Source organism: Oreochromis niloticus, linkage group LG23 (assembly GCF_001858045.2).
Source record: "Oreochromis niloticus isolate F11D_XX linkage group LG23, O_niloticus_UMD_NMBU, whole genome shotgun sequence".
NCBI classification, from domain to species: Eukaryota; Metazoa; Chordata; class Actinopteri; order Cichliformes; family Cichlidae; genus Oreochromis; species Oreochromis niloticus.
This window is the reverse complement of record NC_031986.2, coordinates 21181238-21203687: the sequence shown is the minus strand read 5'-3', so window position 1 is coordinate 21203687 and position 22450 is coordinate 21181238. Positions and strand designations below refer to the sequence as shown.

The 22450-nt window shown below is 41.4% G+C and overlaps 1 protein-coding gene across 2 annotated transcripts; it reads left to right on the top strand.

The window, feature by feature from the left end:
• Positions 1 to 260: 260 nt before the first annotated feature.
• Positions 261 to 21890, top strand: mrps9 (mitochondrial ribosomal protein S9). Of its 2 annotated transcripts, XM_003453189.5 has the most exons (11): positions 261 to 404; positions 726 to 911; positions 6677 to 6739; positions 8399 to 8429; positions 8518 to 8597; positions 16488 to 16573; positions 16665 to 16740; positions 16826 to 16994; positions 18979 to 19087; positions 19824 to 19993; positions 21742 to 21890. In XM_003453189.5, the coding sequence occupies exons 1-11, from the start codon at positions 318 to 320 to the stop codon at positions 21831 to 21833; spliced, it is 1149 nt and encodes a 382-aa protein (XP_003453237.1). In that variant the 5' UTR covers positions 261 to 317; the 3' UTR covers positions 21834 to 21890. The 2 variants fall into 2 exon arrangements, with proteins under 2 accessions (XP_003453237.1, XP_025758847.1); XM_025903062.1 differs by lacking the exons at positions 19824 to 19993; positions 21742 to 21890 and adding an exon at positions 19169 to 19256.
• Positions 21891 to 22450: the final 560 nt, after the last annotated feature.

Here is a 22450-nt window from a genome sequence, read left to right as displayed (position 1 = left end):
TAAAGCGGACAGAGTGAAGAGGCGGGACCAGTGAGGGGCAGACAGGTCACGACCTTTGAAATTTTTAAACAGAAGAAATTTTTATTTTATTTTATTTTATTTTATTTTATTTTTTATTTTATTTTATTTTATTTTATTTTATTTTATTTTATTTTATTTTATTTTATTTATTTTTTATTTTATTTTATTTTATTTTATTTATTTTATTTTATTTTATTTTATTTTATTTTATTTTATTTTATTTTATTTTTACGGATTACCGCACGTGTTTCTGACGTAGACAACTTCCGCCTCGGACGTCACCGCTGTCAGCAAAGATGGCGGCGTCCTGTGTGCGGACCGTGGGCTCGTTTCTGGGGAAATGTACGAAATGCAGCTCGAGTATAAATACAGTAGCCACGCAGGTAAGCCAGCAGGTAGAATTAACGTAGCGTGTGACACGTTAACTCCTTATTTCACCTTTAACTCACGCGAATATGTTTAAATAAAGGCCGAAACAGCCTCGTCCTTGAGTTAGCGGCTTCTAGCAGGGTTTGTTAGCCAAAACTCCACTGACGGATATTTAAATTAAGAACCTGTCACCTCGTCTGTAGGTTCATGAAGGTCCCACGGTCTTTGAGGTGCTTTATTTCAGTTTACTGAGCTCTTAATTATAATTCGGCTGTATTTTCGAGCTGCTCTGGATGTTTGTTTGACAATAATGGCTCTTTTCCCCCCGTCCCCAGGTGCTGCTGAGCAGGCAGGTATGTGTGAGCTCTGCCCTGTGCAGGAAGAACCTGGCGGCCGCTGGGCCGGAGAAGTTCACCCTGGAGTACATCCAAAAGCAGGTGGAGGAGTATGAAATCGGGAAACGCCACCTGGCCAACATGATGGGAGAAGATTCCGAGAACTTCACCCAGGAGGACATCGATGTAAGTTCACTTCAATTAGAAAGAATCTGGCAGCAGCTTCTTCAGCATCATCGGCAGGATGCTTTATGTGGGAAATAAAGGATAAAAAGATGAGAACGGCGAGGTTTTCATGTGATTTTTGCACCATTTTAAGCTTTGAACTGTACATGACACAGTTGGGGATTTTCAGCACTTCTTTAGTGAGTCTTGAGTACTTGACAGTGATGTTTGCAAAGGTATGTGTAACTGATGTAGTTCAAGAGCTGGCCTGGGCAGGGGTCACTTAATTTTGACACTTTAGAAAAGAAAATATAGAAAATATAACTGCAAATCAACAGAAAGCTGGTGTGAGTGAGTGATCTCATCTGGCTTGGAGTGTGAAAGTAATGTCGCAGTGTTTGTGTAGTATCTGAAATCTGCCCCAGCACTCTCCTTTCTTGTCTTTTCTCCTGCTACTGGGAAATGCAGGTGACCCTAGACTATGGCTGCCACAAACGATTATTTTGATAGTCGACTAGTCGATATGAAAACGATGTGCCGGGAGTTCGGTGTTCTCGCCGGCTATAGTGAGCCTTGAACCCTGGCTAGCTATCGAGCTGGTGGGTAACAGACATCTCTGAAAATGTCGGAGCACTTTTACAAATATGTGATGTCTTGATAAACCAAGCAGATATTTGAAGTTTACACAGCTACATTCTCGCCTGAAAATATGCTGCCATTGTTGGAAACTGGAATTGGCTGGGCCGCGCTATGAATTCTGGGATAGGTTGGGCTCCGAAGGATACATCTGACCCATCCTTCAAATCTGAGGAAAAGCAGGGCGCATTTGTCGGCCGCATTTGGAGGCGTCTTCGAATTTGGACAGTCTTCGTCACATCGCTGTAATGTAATCGGCCTACAAATGCGGCCTCCAAAGGATGCAACCCCTGAATTTGGACACAGCTACAATACCGGAGACTGCTTCTTCTTCTTTGGGGTTTAAGTGCAGCTGGCATCCTGTTAGATGCATTGCTGCCACCCTCAGTTTCAGTCCGTTATTACACTCTTAAATCCTACTACTTATTCCTGCGTCTTTCAGAATCTTACAAAGCTTCAAACGACGCGTTGACTATTACATTTGTCGTAGACGATTTTGATAGTCGACGTAATCGTGAGTAGTCGACTAATCGTGGCAGCCCTACCCTAGACAAAAGGCTAATCCTCATATCTGAGATTACAACAACCACCCTGCAGCCACACTTTCTGCTGAACTACACAGCTGCTGATGCCTCCTTGTGCTCTCTGTGTTTCCTGCTGCCATCTTCAACAGCCAGTCTTTTAACCTTTTTACACCCAGTTTTAAATGAGCGTAATGCCATCTGCTTTTGTGCTGGAAGTGGTTACAGAAGGAACAGTAGTCGAGCTTTACCGAGACATTCCGGAAGTTCTGAACTACTGAGGAAATGCAAGTGAGAAGAAGCCAGATTTACAAAATAAATCCAGGCAGCCTGTGTCATACTTGGGCATTAAAGGGTTAATGAATCTTTGGTGGTGCACATCTGGATGTTTCATATCTTATTCACTCTGTGTTTTATGTAACACATGTTCTTCTGGACTCCTTAAGCATTTGTTCAAATAAAAAGGGGGGAAAAATAGGAAGTTTGTTTTATTAAAATCTTACCATTGAACTGTATTGGATGATTGAGCCTTTCAGATGCAGATGCATATTTATATCACATCTCAGTCAAATGCTCAGAAAGGAACTAAATGTGGATTAATACGCCACTAAAAAAAGTCCCAAACAAACTGTGGTTGACTCCTGTTTGTGTGAATTTCCTTTTTAGGAACATTTCTGTAAATTAAAAACAATAAATTTTGGAGTCTTTAGCAGTGAACAGTGAGCTGTAAGTCTCTGAAATGCTGAGTTTGTGCGGCAGTGTAGATTCCTACTGTAGCATGGTGGCTTTGAATCCACCGTAGGCCATCTTTGGTATGTCGTTCCCCCTCACACCATCCTATCCTGTGTTGCGGGCAGAAGTTTGATCCGTTTAAAGCCTCCCCTCTTTGTAAGCATCATTAGCGTCGTCTGGCTCCACGTGCAGCAGGCAGGTGGGGCCGCGTCTGTCTAATTCACTGCATCATTGCTATTAGCAACGCCCTTAAACGCACCCAAAGCCTGTTTGTGATTTTTCTTTTTTTCTTTTTTTTGGCAATACATTAGCCCTCACTGCTCCAACCATTTAGCTCGATTTCCCACCCGTCCCTCGTCCGGTCCCCAGTGCCCCTCACAAATAATGAAGTGAGCTGTTTGTGCCAGGCTGTGAAAGCCGAAGCGACGGCCAGCAGCCCGGACTTGGATGCGTGGAGGGAAAGAGGAAAATTTGGGAGGACTGCAGAGGTGCATAGTGGGGCACCTGAGAAATCCCTGCGCTCCAGTTTGGAGTCCAGACTCTTCAGGTGTGACGGTGATAAAGACCCGGGGAAAATCAAAAGGATGTTTACAGCCAGGAGGAGGAATTAATACAGAGCACAAACCTAGAAAGGCCCGAAAAATCTCTTCTGACTGCTGAAAACTAAACTCTGATTTTTTTATTTATTTGTTTTTTTTTCTTTTTTCTGGGACTCGGGAGACTTTTTGAGCTAAATTTACCTGCAAGTAAATGAGCACTGAAACAGTTATATTTATAAGATTAATCATCAATAAATGAAACATTTTTCAGGGAACTGTTTATAAAGTGCTTAGAACATTATTGGGTTAAACAAAGACGAATAAAAGCTGATTTCTGATTTTAGAGGTAATAAAGAGGTTGAAAAATATAGAAGCGTAATGGCCTCTAATGGCCACTTGAGGCTGCTTCCGATAGTGAGTCAGTCCCCACATCATGTTAAAATTTCCAACTAGGCTAGCTTCTCCCTTCATAGCAACGGTATAATTCATACATATGAATACAGGTAAAGCTTAACTGCCATTCAAAAAACCATTCATGAAGTTTGTGCTTTAGTTTTGGTCGTGTTCTTGTTAGCGATGATCACAATTTTTGACTATTCAGTCATTAAATTATATATAAATTGTCCATGCAGCTATTTATGATCTTGAAGCTCATAGTCTGCTTGTTTTTAACTGGTTCCTGTAGGATGTAACACACTACTACAACCGAAAGGCGGCAGTAGTATACCTACAAGCTGTTACCGGTAAGAATTGAAAAACAAAAATAAAAGAATGTACCAGTTAGAGACTATCTGCTACTGTATTTGAAAAAATAAAGGGAAACTGGGTCTACCATAGGCAGTAGGAGTCCATCTTTTATATAGAGTACTTGGTCTTTAGTCTTTGGAAGCTGCAACTTGAAAGAATTTGTCTTATTTAGCCAAACTGAGTTTTGAAAAAATTATACATTTGAGTACAGTTGTGGAATCTCATGCAGCTGAGATAGTGTTAGTCGAGTAAACTTATATTAAACTGGCTGCATTGGGAAAAAATCCAGCACAGGACCCTCCCAGAACTGGAAGGCTGCTGAGTGAAAATATAATAGTTAAATATGAATTTCTGTCTTTGTATTATTTATCACACTTAATTGCTGTATTATTAGAAACTGGTTTCATGTAACAGCCAACTTGACTCCATTCATTTGTCAAGTTGGCTGTTATGGCAACTTTTACGGCAGGTTTCAGTGAGCGTTGGGTTGTTTGACAATCTCAATAACTGAAGTGAGACAGCTTTATCTTATTAGATAAACAGATACTGGCAAAGTCTAACTTTGAGAACATTATTTGCAGTACCGTATTTTCTGCACTATAAGGCGCACTTAAAATCCTTTAATTTTCTTTTTTTTTCTTTTTTATGTGGTACATGGCGCTCAAAAATCTGTCAAAAAATGTTTTAGTATGACTTTGGTCAGCTACGAAACCACACAGCTTGATGGATTGTCAGAGCATTATGGCTACCATAGTCAGGAGCCTCACGGAGTAATCTGGGCCCAAAACTCTGTCCGCTTCAGGTGCCAAAGTCAAACGAGCACTGCAGCATCACTGAGAGTTAAAAACTGTCTAAATTCTTTCATCTTTAATAAAATGATCAGCGTTGCTGCTTTACCAGGTGCAACAATTAAGTTTAACATCCAGGCATCCATGAAAACAGAATTTATTAAATTTAGCTGAGTTAAAAGCTAGCAGGAAGTTAGCTAGCGAGCTTCCACCTAAACATGATATATCATGTTCTGACTGAGAGATTTCTGAAAAAATTAAAACGTACAGCTCTGCTATCACTTCCAACATAAATGAAGACAGAAAACTAAACACGTTTGTAGGGTTACTGAAGTTGGACTAGCTGGTATATAATGATGTGCTATGTGATTGCTAGCAACACAGCTATGTTAGCATAACATAAACACAGTGAAGCTGAAGGATGAATGCTAACTTTTTTCCACTCGATAGAAGTTAACGGGAGACTTCCCGGGAAAAATGCAATTGCGTGGCAGGATGCTGTAAATGGACCAAACTTCAGTCAGGTGAACAACTGAGATAATCCATCCACAATATGAGGTTAGTCATTAATATACCACAACAACACGGGAATACGGCAGCTGCAAGAGAATTCAACATTATTGAATCAATGGTACGGAAGTGGAGGAAGCAAGAAGAATGAGTTGAGTAAAGTTTGACTTATCTGACTGTTTTGTTTCGCTTAATGTGCTTTGTAATCCGGTGCGCCTTATGTATGAAAACAGACTCGTTCATCGACAGTGCGCCTTATGGTCCGAAAAATAGGGTATATATTATTGCAATACTCAACATATTACAAAATGTTAAAAAATCTCACAGATATTGTATCGTGCGGTGAAATTGTGAAGTTTTGAATCTTCACTCGTGGTTTTGTAGGTTTAAAATAACTCTGTTCATCTTCGCCTTTGATCTTTTCCTCCACTACTCTGTCCTGTTGCAGCTTCCTATTTCACCATGAAGTTAAAAAAAAAAATCTTTGTGCGCTGTGGCTCTGCTAAGTCGTCTTTTCCCCTCTGCCACTCCGTCTTTCCCCCCTCGGGGAGCTCTTCCACATCTCTGTCGACTCTCTGGGGACGCACAGGTGCGTCTTCATCTGTTCCCCGTCTTTCCCCTTTCCTCCTCCTTTTATTTTTTTTTTCCTACCCTTTAACTTCGCCTCACTTGTCTTCCTCTTCCTGCCTCTCACAGCTTTCGCGCAGACATTTCCCTCGACCGGCCCCCTTTTTTCTTCCTACTTTTCCGTCGTTTTGACAACCTTAAAGGCAGCAACCTGCTCTCTCCCCGCAGCACCTGCTGCCTCGCTAATTGAACCGACAGAGAGAGCAGGACAGGAGGAAGAGGAATGCAGAGATGGTGGGATGAAGAGGGAGAGAGATGAGCAGGCTGTGTTGATGAGGACGGCGGGCCTTTCTTCCCTCACACACACGTTTTCAATGCCATCTGTAGCCCTGCTAATAACACTCACACACACACAGACACACAGCAGAGGATGAACTCGGAGTGAACTGTTAGACATCCACAGTGTCCTCTGTTCGCTGTCAACAAAGCCTAAACTTGTGCCTTTTTCTGCTTGTTTTCTCCTCTCACTCACACTCACACACACACACACACACCTTGCTCGCCTTTCCTTGAACCTGCAAGCAGCTTGCGCCTCTTACTCTGTCACTTTGTTGGTGTGACCTCTGTTGTGTGGACATGTCAGCGTTGTCATAATGTGCCATCATCTCTCAAACTGCCATCTCCTTTATTTATTTATTTATTTATGTATTTATTTGTTTGTTTGTTTCTCTGTTTTTCGCCCACAGAAAAGCATCGCGTACCTTTTTCCCTCCAGCCTGTTTGAGAAGAGAGCTCGGCCGCTCATGAAGGTAAGACTGCACGGTTTAATTTCCTTGTTGGTTAAGCATTTCTCTTTTTCCCCCCTATTTACTTCCATTAACCTTCCTGTCATCGTGGCAACATCTTTTAAATTAGTTTATTGCTTCAAGGCTTTTTCACATTGTCAGGAATCTCTGTTTAAACAAAACAAAAGACAAAAATTGAATTTTACAAAATGATAAAATGCTCTGGTGAAAATTCTGATCTTTGTGTTGTTGGGGTCGGTTTCAACCCAGTTATAATATGAGACTATAAAACAATAATTAGTGCCAAAACACACAAAACACACCGTGAGGTCACTAACTGTCAGAGAGACGTTGGGGGTTTCCCTCTTTACCTGTTTGTCTCTTTCCCTGAACAAACAGCCCCCTTTATCCCCACTGCTTAAATCAAAAGGTCCACATGAAAAGGTTTAGTTGCTAGCTTGCACAGTACACATCTCCAGTTTGTAGCGTGCAAAAATAAGCAGATTTACAATAAGCCAAGCAGTTTCTGTGGAGGACGACGATGTAGATTATCAACCAGTGGACACAGATACGTCTGATGAATATTGGAATAACACTGATGAAGAATACCTTATACTTGTCTTGTTCCTGCTGAAGTGTACAGATCCAGCAGTGAGACCACTGATGGGACGTATCAACAGGCAGAACTATTTTCCAGGCAACAATCACACTTCAGACCTTTTAATATAATATCAGGAGTCCTCAGATTTTACAGCAGAGATGCCAGAGCAACATCTGACAAGCTTGCTCCCATTAAGGATGTTTGGGAGAGATAGGTGTACTGATGTTTAACCCAGGCCCAGAGCTGACAGTAGATGAATGTTTTGCCCCTTTTCATGGGAAATGCTGCTTTTGGCAATACAGCAAGTCGGGTAAATACGACATAATGTGATGCGATGCAAAAACCAGCTATGCATGCTATGTAATACAGGACTGTGAGGGTCACAGTACCACGTTTAACAATTTCTTTACCATCTATGATCTTGGACAAGAACTTCTCAGGAGGACACGTTCCATGGTGGGCACAACAAAAACAAAAATAAAATCTGAACTGGGACAGGGCTCCACTTTCTTCAAAACCAGTTTTTATAGACACCAGCACTGTTGTTTCATATTGTCCCAAACATTTTTTGCCCTTTTCTTAAAGTAAATATGTAGTGAAGTATTAAAATAGAAAAAAACAAATAAAACAAATTTAGTTTAGAGATGTGTTCTGTTCAATTTACCTGTTCTTTTTTCTTCTTCTTTGTTGAGATTGAAAGGGATATAAAAAAACAAACAAAAAAACGAGCTCAGTGCTGAGTGATTTCTCTAATATTGGTGGGTCTACAGTGGAAACACGAGCAGCAGTTTGATAGAACGCATCAGTTCTGGTGCTTTTATGATGAAATGTCCTCGATCTTTTCAGTTTGATCTCAGGTAGGTTGGTAAATTGTCTCGTTCACTGTGGTCATTAGTGTACATATAAACATCACAAACACAGGTACTTCTCTGGTACATCAGTGAGTTTGAGGGTAAACAGAAGCAAAAGATGGTTCCTGAGTAGAGCTCAGGAGTGGTGGCTTTTAAAGCTCTATGCATCACCAGTTGTTTGATTTTATTTATTTATTTTTTTTACTGAAACAAATCTGTTTTTATTTCCAGCATCCTGATGAAATCTTTCCCAAGCAAAGAGGTATGTAAATCTGCTCCTGAATGCATTTTTTTATTCATTTTTTTTAACTGAGGGTTTCCAGAGCTGATTCACTTTCCTCTCCATAAAGCTGTCCAGTGGGGAGCAGACGGGCGGCCCTTTCACTTCCTGTTTTACACCGGCAAGCAGTCCTACTACTCCCTCATGCATGTGAGTACGGCAGTACAGCTGGAGCACCGAGCAGCGCTGTCAGTTAAACCTTCATCCCCCTCAAATCCCCAGCTCTTCCTCACCTGCTCCCTCCCTGCTTCCCGCACCCTCGGGTCATATCCTATTCAGACAGAGTGAGTTGAAAGAAGACGGTGCCGTTCCCTGGAGGAGCAGCGGAGTCAGATCCTCTTTTCCACGCAGCGGTGTGAGGGAAGAGGTGGGAGAATAGAGGAAGGTGAGGCGAGCAGGAGGTCAGAGGTAGTCCAGCTTAACATGCGAATCTCCGGGGGGAACCTGCTGCAGAGATGGAGGCTTATTTTCACCTGATTTGGATTCATGTTGAACCTTTTGAGCTTATCTTTCATGTGTCATACCGAAGGTTTATCTATGTACCGTGAATTTGCAAAACATAGTACCAACAGTAGTTTTAATTTTTGTTTTTATGGCATAGCCAAGAGTCTGTTTCTGTACTTACAGTCTGAGGTCAGGACTAACCCACAATCTGCTGCAGGACTTCCTGTTCTTCTTGTAGCTGAAGATATTTTTTATAGCCCTGCATGAATGTAATTTTTGTTTTAGCTTGTTTTCAAATTGCAGCGAAAGGTTGTTTTTGTAATATAGGCTGCATGTCACTATGAGATGTAGTTTCATAGCTCACATTTAAATGCAGTTCTTGTCAGCTGATGTAGTTGTTGGAAAACGCTATGAATTTAAGTATTTATAGTACATATATTATATTTATTTCCCTGCTCCAACTGCCATCAGACAACTTTTTCCACCAAGGAAGTAAAGCTGTTACACTACACCAGATTAGGGGTGGGCGGTATAAACGGTATACGGTAGAAACGATATAAATTTGGCCAACGGTAGATATTATAACTATACCGCTCTACCGCGATAGCGCATGTTGATGGTGTCATCAAGCTGCGCCTGTTTTGGTTGAAAGCATTGCAGTGGCTGCAAACAATATCATCTGCAAATTATGCCAAGCGACAGTAATAGCAAAGAGACGAAGCACTTTTGGAATATGGGGAAAGCCAAAAACTGCGCTTCCTCCACTTTCGTACCATTGATTCATTAATGCTGAATTCTCTCGCAGCTGCTCTATTCCCATGTTGTTGCAGTATATTAATGACTAACCTCGTATTGTGGATGGATTATCTCATTTGTTCTCCTGACTGAAGTTTGGTCCGTTTACAGCATCCTGCCATGCAATTGCATTTGTCCCTAACCACCAGAAACCCTCACGTTAACTTTTATTGGGTGGAAAAAAGTTAGCGTTCATCCTTCAGCTTCACTGTGCTAATGTTATGCTAACGTAGCTGTTTTGCTAGCAATCACATGGCACATCATTATATACCAGCTACCCCAACTTCAGTAACCCTACAAACGTCACTGCTGTTTAGTTTTCTGTCTTCATTTATGTTGGAAGTGATAGCAGAGCTGTACGTTTAAATTTTTTCAGAAATCTCTCAGTCAGAACATGATATATCATGTTTAGGTGGAAACTAGCGAGATAACTTCCTGCTAACTTCTAACTCCCGTGAATGTAATAAATTCTGTTTTCATGAATGCCTGGATGTTAAACTTAATTGTTGCACCTGGTAAAGCAGCAACGCTGATCATTTTATTAAAAGTGCAAGAATTTAGACAGTCTTTAACTCTCAGTGATGCCGCAGTGTTAGTTTGACTTTGGGACCCAGATTACTCCGTGAGGCTCCTGACTACGGCAGCCATAATGCTCCGGCAATCCATCAAGCGGTGCGCTTTCATAGCTTACCAAAGTCGTACTAAAACATTTTTTGACAGATTTCTGCGCGCCGTGTACTACATAAAATCGGTTCGAGGTCAGTAAGTACAGCCAGAATTTATACATAAAGCACACTGGCGATTTTTGAGAAAATTGAAGGATTTTAAGTGTGCCTTATAGTGTGTAAAATACGTTATACAGAAGAAAAGAATATATCGCGATATATATCATTACCGCACATGCTTCAAATTATACCGTGATATGGATTTTAGGCCATATCGCCCATGTTATTCGCGTACTGTTATTTATGACTTGATTGGTTAGTTTTTCTTTTGTGTGGAACTGATACCAGCGCGTTAAAACTGAAAATTTGGATGTAGCTTCTCAGTCGGCGTCCACACATAAATGGCATTTTGGATCACTGAAAATTGAGCTTTTGAAAAACTCCGGCCAGGGTGAAGATTTTCAAAAAATTGTGCGCTCTGTTATTGTTTGTGGGCTTTTGACTGGCAAACATTTCTTCACGATGAGGGTTGCATCATTACCTGTTGGTTTTGTACGCTCTTGACCGTCCTTAATGTTTTGCTTTTTTGCTTTTTGACATAGACGGAGATATGTTTTCAAAATGAACTCAGAAAAATCCCAGTATTTAAAAACATTTCTTTTTTAAAATCATCCAGCCCGAGGATTTCTATCAGTCAACCATTTGGATTTTATGACTATGAAGCATTTGAATATGGAGGGTAGTGCCGGATACTTTTAGGTGACCTTGTAAATCATGTAAATATCATGCATTTAGTTTGGTCACTGTTTAAAACAAGTTTATGTGCAATAGCAGATTTCTAAAATTTATCGGAAGCCAACTGCAGATTTGCAATGGTCAGATCAAGGGAAGAGACGGTGGCATATGAAATTGTGTCTTCTGCATAAAAATTTGCATATGACAGAGATAATATTGTGTAAAGTATAAATAAAAGAGGTCCAAGAATGGATCCCTGTGGAATGCCTAATCACCCAGCCCCCAAATCCCAACAAACAAAACTGATGGAGGATTTTATTTTTGTTAGAGCTCTTGAAGACTTGTAAGGACTTTTAGCACAAAGGAATTCAGTTTTGGGTTTGTTTGTTTGTTTGTTTTTTGGGGGGGGGGTTGTACCTGAATATCCGTCTGTTGTGTAGGTATTCGTTGGTCAATATTGGCATTTCAATAATAGTTTTGTTGTACATCTTCAGCTTTTAGTCTAAGCAGTGAGCATCACATGCCATTTTCCTCCAGAGTCTTAGTCATCAAGAATGGCACTTGCAAAAAACATGGACATTCCTGCTTCTGTTGCTCTCACAGCGCTCATACCGAGGCTGTGCACCGTGTGACAGAATAAAAGTACTAGAGCTTTTGTTGCATCTAACTTTGCCCCTCGGTGATTATTTTACATTTAAATACAGCCGAAATCACAGCACAGACATCTATTATCTTTAATTCAAGTCTGGGGTGATTTCCTTACCTGATGTCGCAGTTATATAATCAGACACAAGCCCACCTGCAGAGGTTTATTGTTTAAGCTAATTACAGACTCTATTTTCTTCATGTGGAGATGTTTATCATCTCACCTCTTCAACTTGACATTGTGCGTTAGTTTGCCTCGTTGTTGCAAACTTAACACATTTGTCACTGGGTTTTGCAACTTTTTATATCATTTTAGCAACTTTTCTTTAAATAAGCACATACACAGTCACAGGCTGGCTCACTGTTCTCTGAATCTCTGACCTTTAACATCGTGTTGTTCAGTCAGTCTGTCCGTGTAAACAGAAGGCAGTCGAGGCACCCCAGTGCTGGCTCTCAGATCCTTAATCGTAACTCTTTCCCCCGTAAACACAACATTTGGTGACCTCCCCTGCACCTTTAATGAGGAGTTTTGACACCTCATTATATCTCAATAAAGATGTGATTTTGACACCATTAAAATAGGTTGAGTTTTTCCAAGGATAGCTCCGTACTCCGTAGGCAGACACCACCCTCACTAACTTCTGATGCACCCGTGCATTTTGTTCTATGAGCAGGCCTGAAATATGACAGAAACTGCTCAGTTCAGGCTTTCAGGGGGCACCAATTAGCACTTACATACATACTGATTCTCATTCCCCTCATCCTCTTCTGTCTGTGTCTGTATACATGTGATGTTTGAGGGTGGCTTTGGGATCGGCTTAGCCTAAGCACCCAGACCTGCTCTCTGGGTGCTTACTAAACATACCAAACAGGACCTGTTTTCCTGTCTTAGGTTCATCTACTACAAATCTCAGAGAGTTCGAATATCAGTGGTCACCAATAGTCAGACCATATTTAAATTTGAGGTCAAGGTCAGAGGTCAAGTTTTCTGAAAATCTTGTGAACACAGTGACTCCAGAAAGACGTCACCTAAGATTTTTAAGTTGGTAGCATAGGTATTCGATATTGGTGACCTTGACCTCAAGATCATTTATTTTTGTTCAGTTTTTTAATGAACAAATGAAATATACAAACATTTCAAGCCTCTTAAAGTGAAGATAAACCGTACACTGGTGTTGAGACCGCAAAAGAGGAAAAATTAAAAAACTAGAACAACAGAAAGTAAACGCACATCAGAAGTATATCCAGAATCCACTAAGAAAATTAATTTCAGTGCATTTTTGTCCATCCTGCAGTGCCGAGATCATTTGTATTAAAAAAGATCAAAGGATGTGTTTGGCCTGTGTAATAGCAAAACAGTCATTTGACACAAAGATACAAACACAACAGAATTTTAAAACTCTTTTGATTGGAATAAACGTGTAGTTTTATTTTTCTATGTCCAGGATTTGACTCCCATCAAAGGTGTCTGGTTGTCAGGCTTTGTCCCACTACGGGGAAGACCTCCTCCTCGGGGATTTGGAGGGAAGCAGGGCTGGGTGATGAAGAGGAGGATGAGTGGGGCAGATGAGCAGCCACACTGTTCACGCTTCTTCTGTCTGCTTGTATCTGCAACACAGAGAAGGAGAGAGAGAAGAGGGGGATGATATGGGAATATTTGTACACACACACGCACACATCGTTTTGCCCTGCAGCTGTAATCTGCACCCCCTGCTGTGGGTTTAAATAGGTATGTCAGACATGTCTGTCTTTCCCGTCCTTCCCATCCTTTGCCCTTTACCTATCGTCTCGCTGTCTCACAAGCCCCGGGAGCGTTGCCAGGAGGGGGCAGTGGCGTGTACAGAAGCAGCCTTCGTGCTCGGCTGCTCTCCTCTCAGCCGGCGCGGCACATTAACCTGCTCGCTGCTCCGCTGAACCCTTTATGGCCACAACTCCAGGGAGGCCCAAGAACTCGCCTTCCTTTTCCACACGAAGACCGGATAAATGCTCGTAGTTAATGCCTCGTCTTCACGTAGCCGGAGCTCTGAACGTGCATTTGAAGAGCCTTTATTGACTGTCTGTCTCTGTAACAGCCTCGACTTAAATGTATCCAGATACTGCCCCCCTCCTCTGCCGCCTCCTCCTTTCATCCCGCCAATCCATGCGAATTATTCTTCGCCATTGTAGGAGCCAGTGTTTGCACACATGTAACTCAAGCCGCCCTCTCCTCTCGCCTTCTTTTTTTCTGATTTTTCTATTACTGTATTTTTTTTTCTTTTTGTAAAGAAAATTGGTTTTTGCTTGATGTTTGCTTGATTTTCTTTTTCTCTCCTCCTCTCGTACCCCTCTGTCGCTGGTCAGAGTGGCAGCGGATTAGGCACACTCTATCAAGAAGGAATTAAACAAACATCTGGTGAATAATTGACGGGGAAATGAGTTCTCACCCAGGCGCTGGGTGGCTAAGGTGGGGTGGGGCGGGGGTGGGGGCTGCCTCGGGGACGTGACCAGCATGCCCACCCTCTCCTCCTCCTCTTCCCCCTGCTCTTACCCTACCGTCTGTCTGCCTTTCTGTCTGTGTCCGTCGCCATGACACATTCTCCCCAGGTTACCCTCAGCGCGGCGTTAATCCTCCGCTGAGCGAAACTAGTGTCAGGTTTTTAACTCCACATTTTTTTTGCTCCTTCCCAGCTCTGCTTCAGTCATGTGCAGCACAGTTGCCGAGGTCAATTTTACTACACAATAGATGCGCAAATGCGTCATGACGTTACAAACTGACTGAAATTAAACTGTAAAGAAAACTAATAGAAAATTAGTAGAAAAATAGAAAAGAGTTTTTATCCTTTAAAAGTGTTTAGTTGTAATCTACTTTTATTCTCATAATTTTTAGGTTTTTTTCACTAAAGGCTGATATGAAGTTCTTTATGTTCAGTTTCTCAACAAGGCTGCAAAGAAATTAGTATCTTTTACAGTCTTGAACCGTCTGGGTCTTGGACTCTACGCTCGCTGGCCAATTCATTAGTTACAGCTTCTTTGGAGAGGAAAAACCCAACAATTAAATGACCCCAATATGAGCAAGAAATTGGCGACTGTGGGAAGGAAAAACTCCCTTTTAACAGAAGAGAAACCTCCAGCAGAACCAGGCTCAGGGAGACGTGGCAATCTGCTGCGACCAGTAGGGGTGACGGGTTTAAGACAGGACAAGAGATACACTGTGGAAGAGATTAATAATGACTAATGATTAAATGCAGAGAGGTGTATAAAGAAAATATCCTCCAAACCATTACACTATTGATATAAGGCAGGATGGATCCATGCTTTCATGTTGTCTGCACCAAATTCTGACCCTACCAACTGAAACTTGCAGAAGTCGTCCTGATTCAGATCTGCAAAACTTCTATTGTCCAGTTTTGGTGAGCCTGTGTGAATTATAGCCTCAGTTTCCTGAGGACCACAGTGGCCCGTGTGGTCTTCTGCTGCTGTTGAGATGCTCTTCTGCACACACTGGTTCTAACGAGTAGTTTCTTGAATTACTGTTGCCTTCCTATCACATGGAAACCATCATTTTCATCTGACCTCTGATGTCACCGGGACATTTTCTCTTTTTCAAACTATTTTTTTTGTAAACCCTGGAGAAGGTTGTGTGGGACAATCCTAGCAGATCAGCAGTTTCTGAAATACTCAGACCAGCCCATCTGGCGTATGTCTAAAGTCACTTAACAATGATTCAGTTTGATTCTGAGGTGTCTTAAACTTGCAACTCTGGTCACAGGAAGTAGTCCAACTGTGTAGAAATCCATGTGAAAATGAGCCTCCAATTATGGCCTCAGTAAACTCTTTACTGATAAATCTATGGTCTCGGTCTCTTGTTTGAAGACTTATGAAATAAACCTCATGCTGTACTAAATAAGCCTAGAGTCAAAAAGATGGATGGAGCCTTAGGGCGTCACTTGTGACGTTTAGGTTCAATTAAAAAAAGATGTTGACAAAGAAATCTGTACCTCATCCATCTTTTATTGTGCAGAAATGATCAGTAACCGTACACAGAACATTCAGACTTTGACTTTTATGCTTTCAATGAGTTCAATGAGCAGGATTGTGCCAAAAATCAGCAGCAGTTGGGCGAGGTAGGTGTAAAAGCTGTTAGCAAAATAAAGAGCAGTGAATCGGTGCTTTATGATCGTGTCACAATGATTTCTTCCTAAAGCACAAATCAACCCTCGCACACCTCTGCGCTGCCCTGCCAGAAGGTGCTGTGCGAATGCAGCCAATCAGCAAGGTTTGACCGTTCCTCTGTGGCCACAGAGAAGAGAGAGTCAGACAAGTGCTGTGGTTATTTTCATAATCCTTTTGGCGCTTTAGACTTTAACATAAGGAAGAAAAACAGCTGCCTGAAGGAGGGGAAAAGGCTTCCTGGGAATGAAAGTTACTTCCTAAACAGAAGAAAGGGCTTTTGGGCAGATCACTCCATTTCCATCACTCATTAGTTGTTCAGTCTATGAAATGGGTAAAATTTTATACATAAAAAAGAAAGAATTTCCTCCAAACTGTCCCCTCCCCTCCTCTTCTGGTTAGAATATGGCTGAACGTTTCCTCGTTTTCGAAAGCTTCGGTTGGATTTTTAGGCCCCACGTCAGTGTTGATGTAGGGCTTAAATCTGACTGCGGAGGGCCAGGATGGGCAATGGAGAAAGATGCTCGCCTTAAAATCCCGTTTTCAACTCTGATTTGTGTTCAGTAAGATTTTTCTATAAGACTGAGGAAAGCTTTTCTTGTTTTAGGATCTTTATGGCAAAATCCTGAAAATCGAGAAGCACCAAGACCGTCTGAGGGCCAAAGGACTTTTCTCCCAGGATGCCCAGCTGATGTAAGAGGAGGAAGAGTCCACAATCAAAAGTCTTTAAAGCTGTTTTGGCACTTTGTTTTTTTTAGTTCACATCTCTTCCTGTTTCCATTAGCTCCCTCGGCCCGAGCCGGTGGCTGACAAAGGAGGAGCTGGAGCTGTTACTAGTGGAGACCATCTCTACTCATGATGTAGGTTTTACGCTTTTTGTCATCCTATTTTCCACCTCTTCTGTGTCCGAGAGTTTGATTTGCATTTTTGTGCATTTGTCTTCAGTACGACCGTTTTATCAAGCTGATGGAGCGCATGCTCGCCATGCCGTACAGCAGCACGGAGGAGGAGTTCGTCCAGCGATACCGTCGGCAGCTGGAGGCTCAGTCCATGAAGCAAATGATGCCGCCACTGGAGAAGGATGAAAATGGCGTGGCCTTTAGCACCGCGGAGGGTAGGTTAACAACAGCGATGTGTTTCTCAGAAATCTTACTAAGTTTTAAAAATCAACCCAAAAAAACCAGTTTAACCCAGAAAAGGAATCTCTCAGTTTAAGGCACATGTTTGGTTTATTTCACCCTTTTTAATGTGGCTTTTTGGGATCTGTACATGTGTACTAGAGGTCAGTGTGCATAGAAATAATGGCCACCCTCACCACCTGTTGTTTTCTTGTTATAGTGGAGCTTCAGTGTTAGCATTGTTAGCAGCTGTCATGTTGGGGTTTAGGTTGAAAAGGTGGGAAAACCAAGTTATCAGTTTAGATTGGCAAGAAACTGTACGGACACCTGCTAATTAATGCTATTTAGCAAACTTCTTCACTGGTCTGTACCACACAGCAAGCCATGAAATGAAACACATGAACCAATAGAAGTGGACCAAAAGGCACAAACATGGTGGAGGGGTCCAGTCGGGTGACTCAAATTAGCTGTTTATTTTTGGATGTCTGTCAATCTAAGCAGCCACACTGCTAACAGTAGTCAAGTGGATGACTGTTTTTCTTTTCTTTTTCTGTTTTGTTTTTTTTAAGTTGACCAGGCACAGCCATCACAAATGGATAAATCAGCAAGACCAAAACTGTTTTTGTAGTAAGCTGTAAACACGTTAATCTGTAACGTCAGACATTTGAACACGGCAGTCTGTGGAGATTCAGTTTTTGGTATTTCTGTCTTGGCTAAAACTCTGATAATGTGACAGTCTGAGCAGATTTAGTCAGGCTTAAAAACAAATGCAAATAATTTCATTGCACAGTTATTGTGGTGTTATTGTGGAATTCAGAGTATTTGGGGGAAATTTTAAAAAACAAAACAAAAAAACAGCAAAGGTCTTGAGCCCCTCCTCACTTCTTTATATTTTGCTTCCAAAAAGCCAGAGTAATTTTTTAAGTGCTCTTAAGCATTAGTTCTCCAGGCTCTCTGAGGATCTATCAGAGCATTTCTTTGGACATCAACTCCTTTTTCAGTCGTTTTCATTCCAGTTGTTGTATCAGACCATTTTCAGAGGAATGTTTTTGTTTTTTAGGCAACTTAACACTGAACTATGACTCATTCAAACGTTACAAAAAGCTCCTAGCTAAAGGGATGAACCAGTGTTGTTAAATTGTATCTTTAGGCACTTTTTTATTAGCAGCCTGTCACAAAAACACACAATTTGTACCCTTTTCTTTTGTTTAATCTCTGAAAAATTCCAAAGATAACACAGTTTAGCATTAAATAGTATTTTTGCACCAAAAAGGTGATTCTCAAACAGCTGTTAGCTAAAAACTTATATCTCAGCATGGTGTGTAGGGTGTCCTTAAAAAAACTGAGGAAACTGAACAATTGGAGGACAAAAGAAGTTTCGGGTCAAAAAAACTATTAGTAGATGAAACGTATCTGAAAGTCATGTCCTTAAGAGTCAGGAAATAAACCAGCAAAGACCTGACACAGGAGAAATGCATCTGGACCTTCAGCTCATCATCTACTGCGATTCTTAAGGAAGGGAAACAGGGAGAAAAGGCTGAGGCATCCCATATTACACAAGAATTGGACTGAAAATCAGTGAAAAAGGGTCTGATGGAATTTTTTGGTTCAAAACATCATCAGTATGTACGGAGCAGGTGAGGAGAGAGACCACTGTAAGTGTCTACATCAAACAATCATCAATCTGACACCTCCTGGGTATAAATTCCTTCTATTGTCTGATTGAGCCCATGAATGAGGGTAATTTCTGCCAAATTATCATGTGTCATGCCTCCCTCGCCTCAACAAAATGTTTTGTGTTCTTGCTACATGCGAGACCAGGTAACTTCCTCCATTCCCAGTCATTTCTGGGATGATTTGGAAGGTCAAAAAAGGTAACCTTTGCAGTAAACTTGCAAACCTGACACCCCAGAGTTCAGCTGGATCATGACACTCCTGTCTAAAATAAAAAATCAGACTGTGGTTCATTTTCATACTCAGGTCGGAGGAAGACGTCAGACTCATCGGTGATCCTGCGGGACTGCGGCTCAGGACACATTACCATCAACGGCCAGGACTACCTCCAGTACTTCCCCGTGCTGCAGGACAGGTGAGGAGAGCAGCGCGAAGGTTTCCACTCCGAGCAAATAAGCCTTTCCACCTCACAGCCTCTTCACTGCTTCATTCACAGATACCGTTTTCCTTAAAATGCAAGACGCGATGGGTTTTACTCTCCACCCTCCACCCCTACCCCTCCAAAAAAAAAAAAAAAAAAAAATTAAAAACCAGCTTTTTCACTCTTCACAGCATCGCCTCGTTTTTTATTTATCTCCTTGTAGTAAGTTAATTACACAGTTGAGTGATTGTGTGTGTGTGTGTGTGTGTCTCTGTGTGTGTCTGTGTGTGAGAATGTCCAGAGCTGGTGTTGTCACGCAGTGTGAGGACGGGGCTGTAATTGGAGCAGAGAGGTGACAATTGACTTTGTCAGCAGCTATGGGCCATTCAGCCTAAGACGCCATCCAGAACACAGACACTTTCTTTTTCACACTCACACACACTCACACACACTCTTATCCTCTTCCTGCTGAGTCAGAAGTTACTCTGTTATATGTGGTGGTGAGATTGTAAAAGAAAGCGTTTCACAGCGCCGGGATCCTCTACGCTTGTCTGAAAAGTCACCCAACCAGACATTAAATTAGCTAAGCCTCCGCCGTTGATACCGCTATCTGTTAAATAGTGCACACTCCTGGTCTACCCATTCAGCCACGTTTCATTCTTTCACCTTATTATCTCTTGGTCATTTTCTCTTCTTCTTCTTCTTCTTTTTTAAAAAAAATACCTCTCAGAGAGCAGCTGATGTTCCCGTTGCAGTTCATGGGCGTGCTGGGCCGCTTCAACTTGGAGTGTACGGTGAGCGGCGGGGGCAGGTCGAGCCAGGCGGGGGCGCTGAGACTCGCCATTTCCCGTGCGCTGCTCAGCTTCCTGTCTGAGGGAGACGGGGAGGCGATGAGACAAGGTAGGTAGTTTTGCTTTGTTGTTTTGTTTTGTTTTTATCTCCTACAGCAGCAGCCTGTCTGATAACTACTACCACTGATATACTTTTACAACTTGGGATTAAAAGAGCACTCATAAGCTCTAAGCATGGTGTGCAGTGTGTCCTTAAAATATTTGAAGAACTGGACAAGACATGTAAAGCCTGAAAAACAGTATCTGAAAAGCATGTTCTTTTAGGTAGAGTGTCTGAAATCTCATGACTAGATGTCAGTAGATTACAGATTGCCTTCAACTGGGTTCTGTTTTCCTAAGCAGGGATTCGGGAAGTCTGGGGGTCTACTTGGGTCCCAGTCACGTAAAGTTTGTTGTTGGATGGTTAGTGCAAAGGTCCTGTTTGGTTTTTGTTACCGTGCAGACTTCTCCATGGAGAATTTACATTACACACTGACTTTAAAGAAGCATAACAGGAATGACTGCTTGGCTGTTGGTTCTGCAGCCGTCTGTTTGTATAACTGAGGATAACCTAGGCTTTACCCCTCCCAATTCAAGTGCACAGCCTTAGCTATGGTAGCTGCCATGTTTTATTCAGCAAGGAGAGATCAACAATATTACATTTTGACTGTACCCCATAAAGGCCGCACCTGGTCGGCATGTTTCTACTACTGTTTGTGTAAAAAGGGAAAAAAACAAAACACATTTTGTAAACTGTAAATGAACATATTTGAATAATTTCAACACTTGGCAATAAAAAAACAGAGATGGTTACCCCCGAGTCACTCAAGTCACCGTTCATCTGTAGCGAGTGTTCTCAGGCAGCAAAGTAACTCTGGACCTGAGCTGTTGACGATATCCTGAAATTTTCTGTTACTAAGCAAAGCTGTATTTTGCCGTTGTTAGCCTCTGTTAGCTGCTCTTAGTTCCACTTAAAATAAAGTTTCACTGAATTGCTGCATTCAGACACTTAGTTAATAAATTCTCATACTATATGAGAGTTTATCTCAAGGAAAGAGGGATTTTCAGGAGGCACGAGCCTAACATTAACTAGCATAATGTTAGCTTATAATCAGCTGTTGTTGTTTAGCCGGCTCGTTGTCACCAGAAACAGGAGGGTCACATGTCTGATCTGCTGACAATAAGTAATTGTGACAATAACGCAGAAAAGTACCATCAGATTTTTAATCTACCATGCAAGGAAGCGTCTGATTGATAACAGCTTCATTTTTCAGCATGACAGTGATCCCAAACACACTGTCAGCACAGTATTTTCTCCAGAGTTTGCTTTCTTTTTTCTTTTCTTTTTTTTTCTCAGTTAACCATTTTTTATTCGCTAACTATAATGAAGTAAAGTTATTTACTCTTGAATTTATTGTGTAGCCAGTAAAGGTCTCCCAGTGTTTGTTAATTTAAAACAGTACTTTTTTGTAATGTAAGTTTAGGAGGTTTGCTTCTGTGCATCCTAGTTTTATCACCTCTGGTTTTCCTGAGACCACAAAGCTCCGTGACAGGTGGTTGTTTGCTGCTGTGTTTATGATTCTCATTCTTGTTAATAGTTTTTTTTCCTGTTAATTCCTTTCATAGCACTTTTTTTTTTTTTTACTTAAACGTTACCCTGATCTTCCCTACCATAAATATTTATGTCACTCTCCAGTCTCATAAGGACTAATTGTGTTATGACTTCCATGTACTAATGAACTAATAGAGATATAAATATTTACGCATCTGGGCCTGTGTTCAGTTATATTTCGTTCTTTTCTTTTTTTTTTTTCCCAGCTGGTCTGCTGACCCCTGACCCAAGAGTGAGGGAGAGGAAGAAGCCCGGACAGGAGGGAGCACGACGGAAATTCACCTGGAAGAAGCGCTGAGGGGCGGATCAGTTCCACCTGAGCTTGGATATAAAACATTCAAACTGACTTCTGACATCACTGAAACTGCTTTTTTCTCCCCAGAGGCGATGTCACTCTGTCCTCTTTAAGCTCTTGGTGCCAAGTGCTATGCTTTCTCACAAGGTTTTTGTGACGCACCCGCTGCAGGGAGCTCCTTCAGCCACCAGATGGAGACATGTTATAAGAAATTCATAGTTTGGACTGTTTATCTGTACATCAATTAATAAATTAAAGATTTTCTATAAAATACAAATAAAGGTTGTGATATTTTGGCTTGTTTTTAAAAAAAATACAATTTAAACTATTTTTCCTTTTTGTTTTGTTTTTTAATACCTTCTTAGGTGGTAGGGTAGGTACCTATGTTCACCATAGTGTGAGATTATTTTATAGTAAATGTTAAAGACTCTAGGCTAACTTTTTTTTTTTAAAAGTCAGGAATAACGATTTTACGGCAAACCATGCAGTTTTTGAAGCAAAAGTTATTTATTTTTTTTTTTTTAGATTGAACTAAGTTAACTGTGGTGATGTGTTTAATAAAGTTTTTATATAAAGAAATCTAATCAAATAAAATATGCTGGCAACAACCTGCAGTACAA

What these genes read in the sequence shown, in the direction of transcription:
- mrps9 (XM_003453189.5), top strand. Translation starts at nt 318, where the DNA reads ATGGCGGCGTCCTGTGTGCGGACCGTGGGCTCGTTTCTGGGGAAATGT. An exon ending in TAAATACAGTAGCCACGCAG is followed by an intron (nt 405 to 725) that starts GTAAGCCAGCAG and finishes CCCCGTCCCCAG; the next exon opens with GTGCTGCTGAGCAGGCAGGT. An exon ending in AGACCATCTCTACTCATGAT is followed by an intron (nt 16,741 to 16,825) that starts GTAGGTTTTACG and finishes ATTTGTCTTCAG; the next exon opens with TACGACCGTTTTATCAAGCT.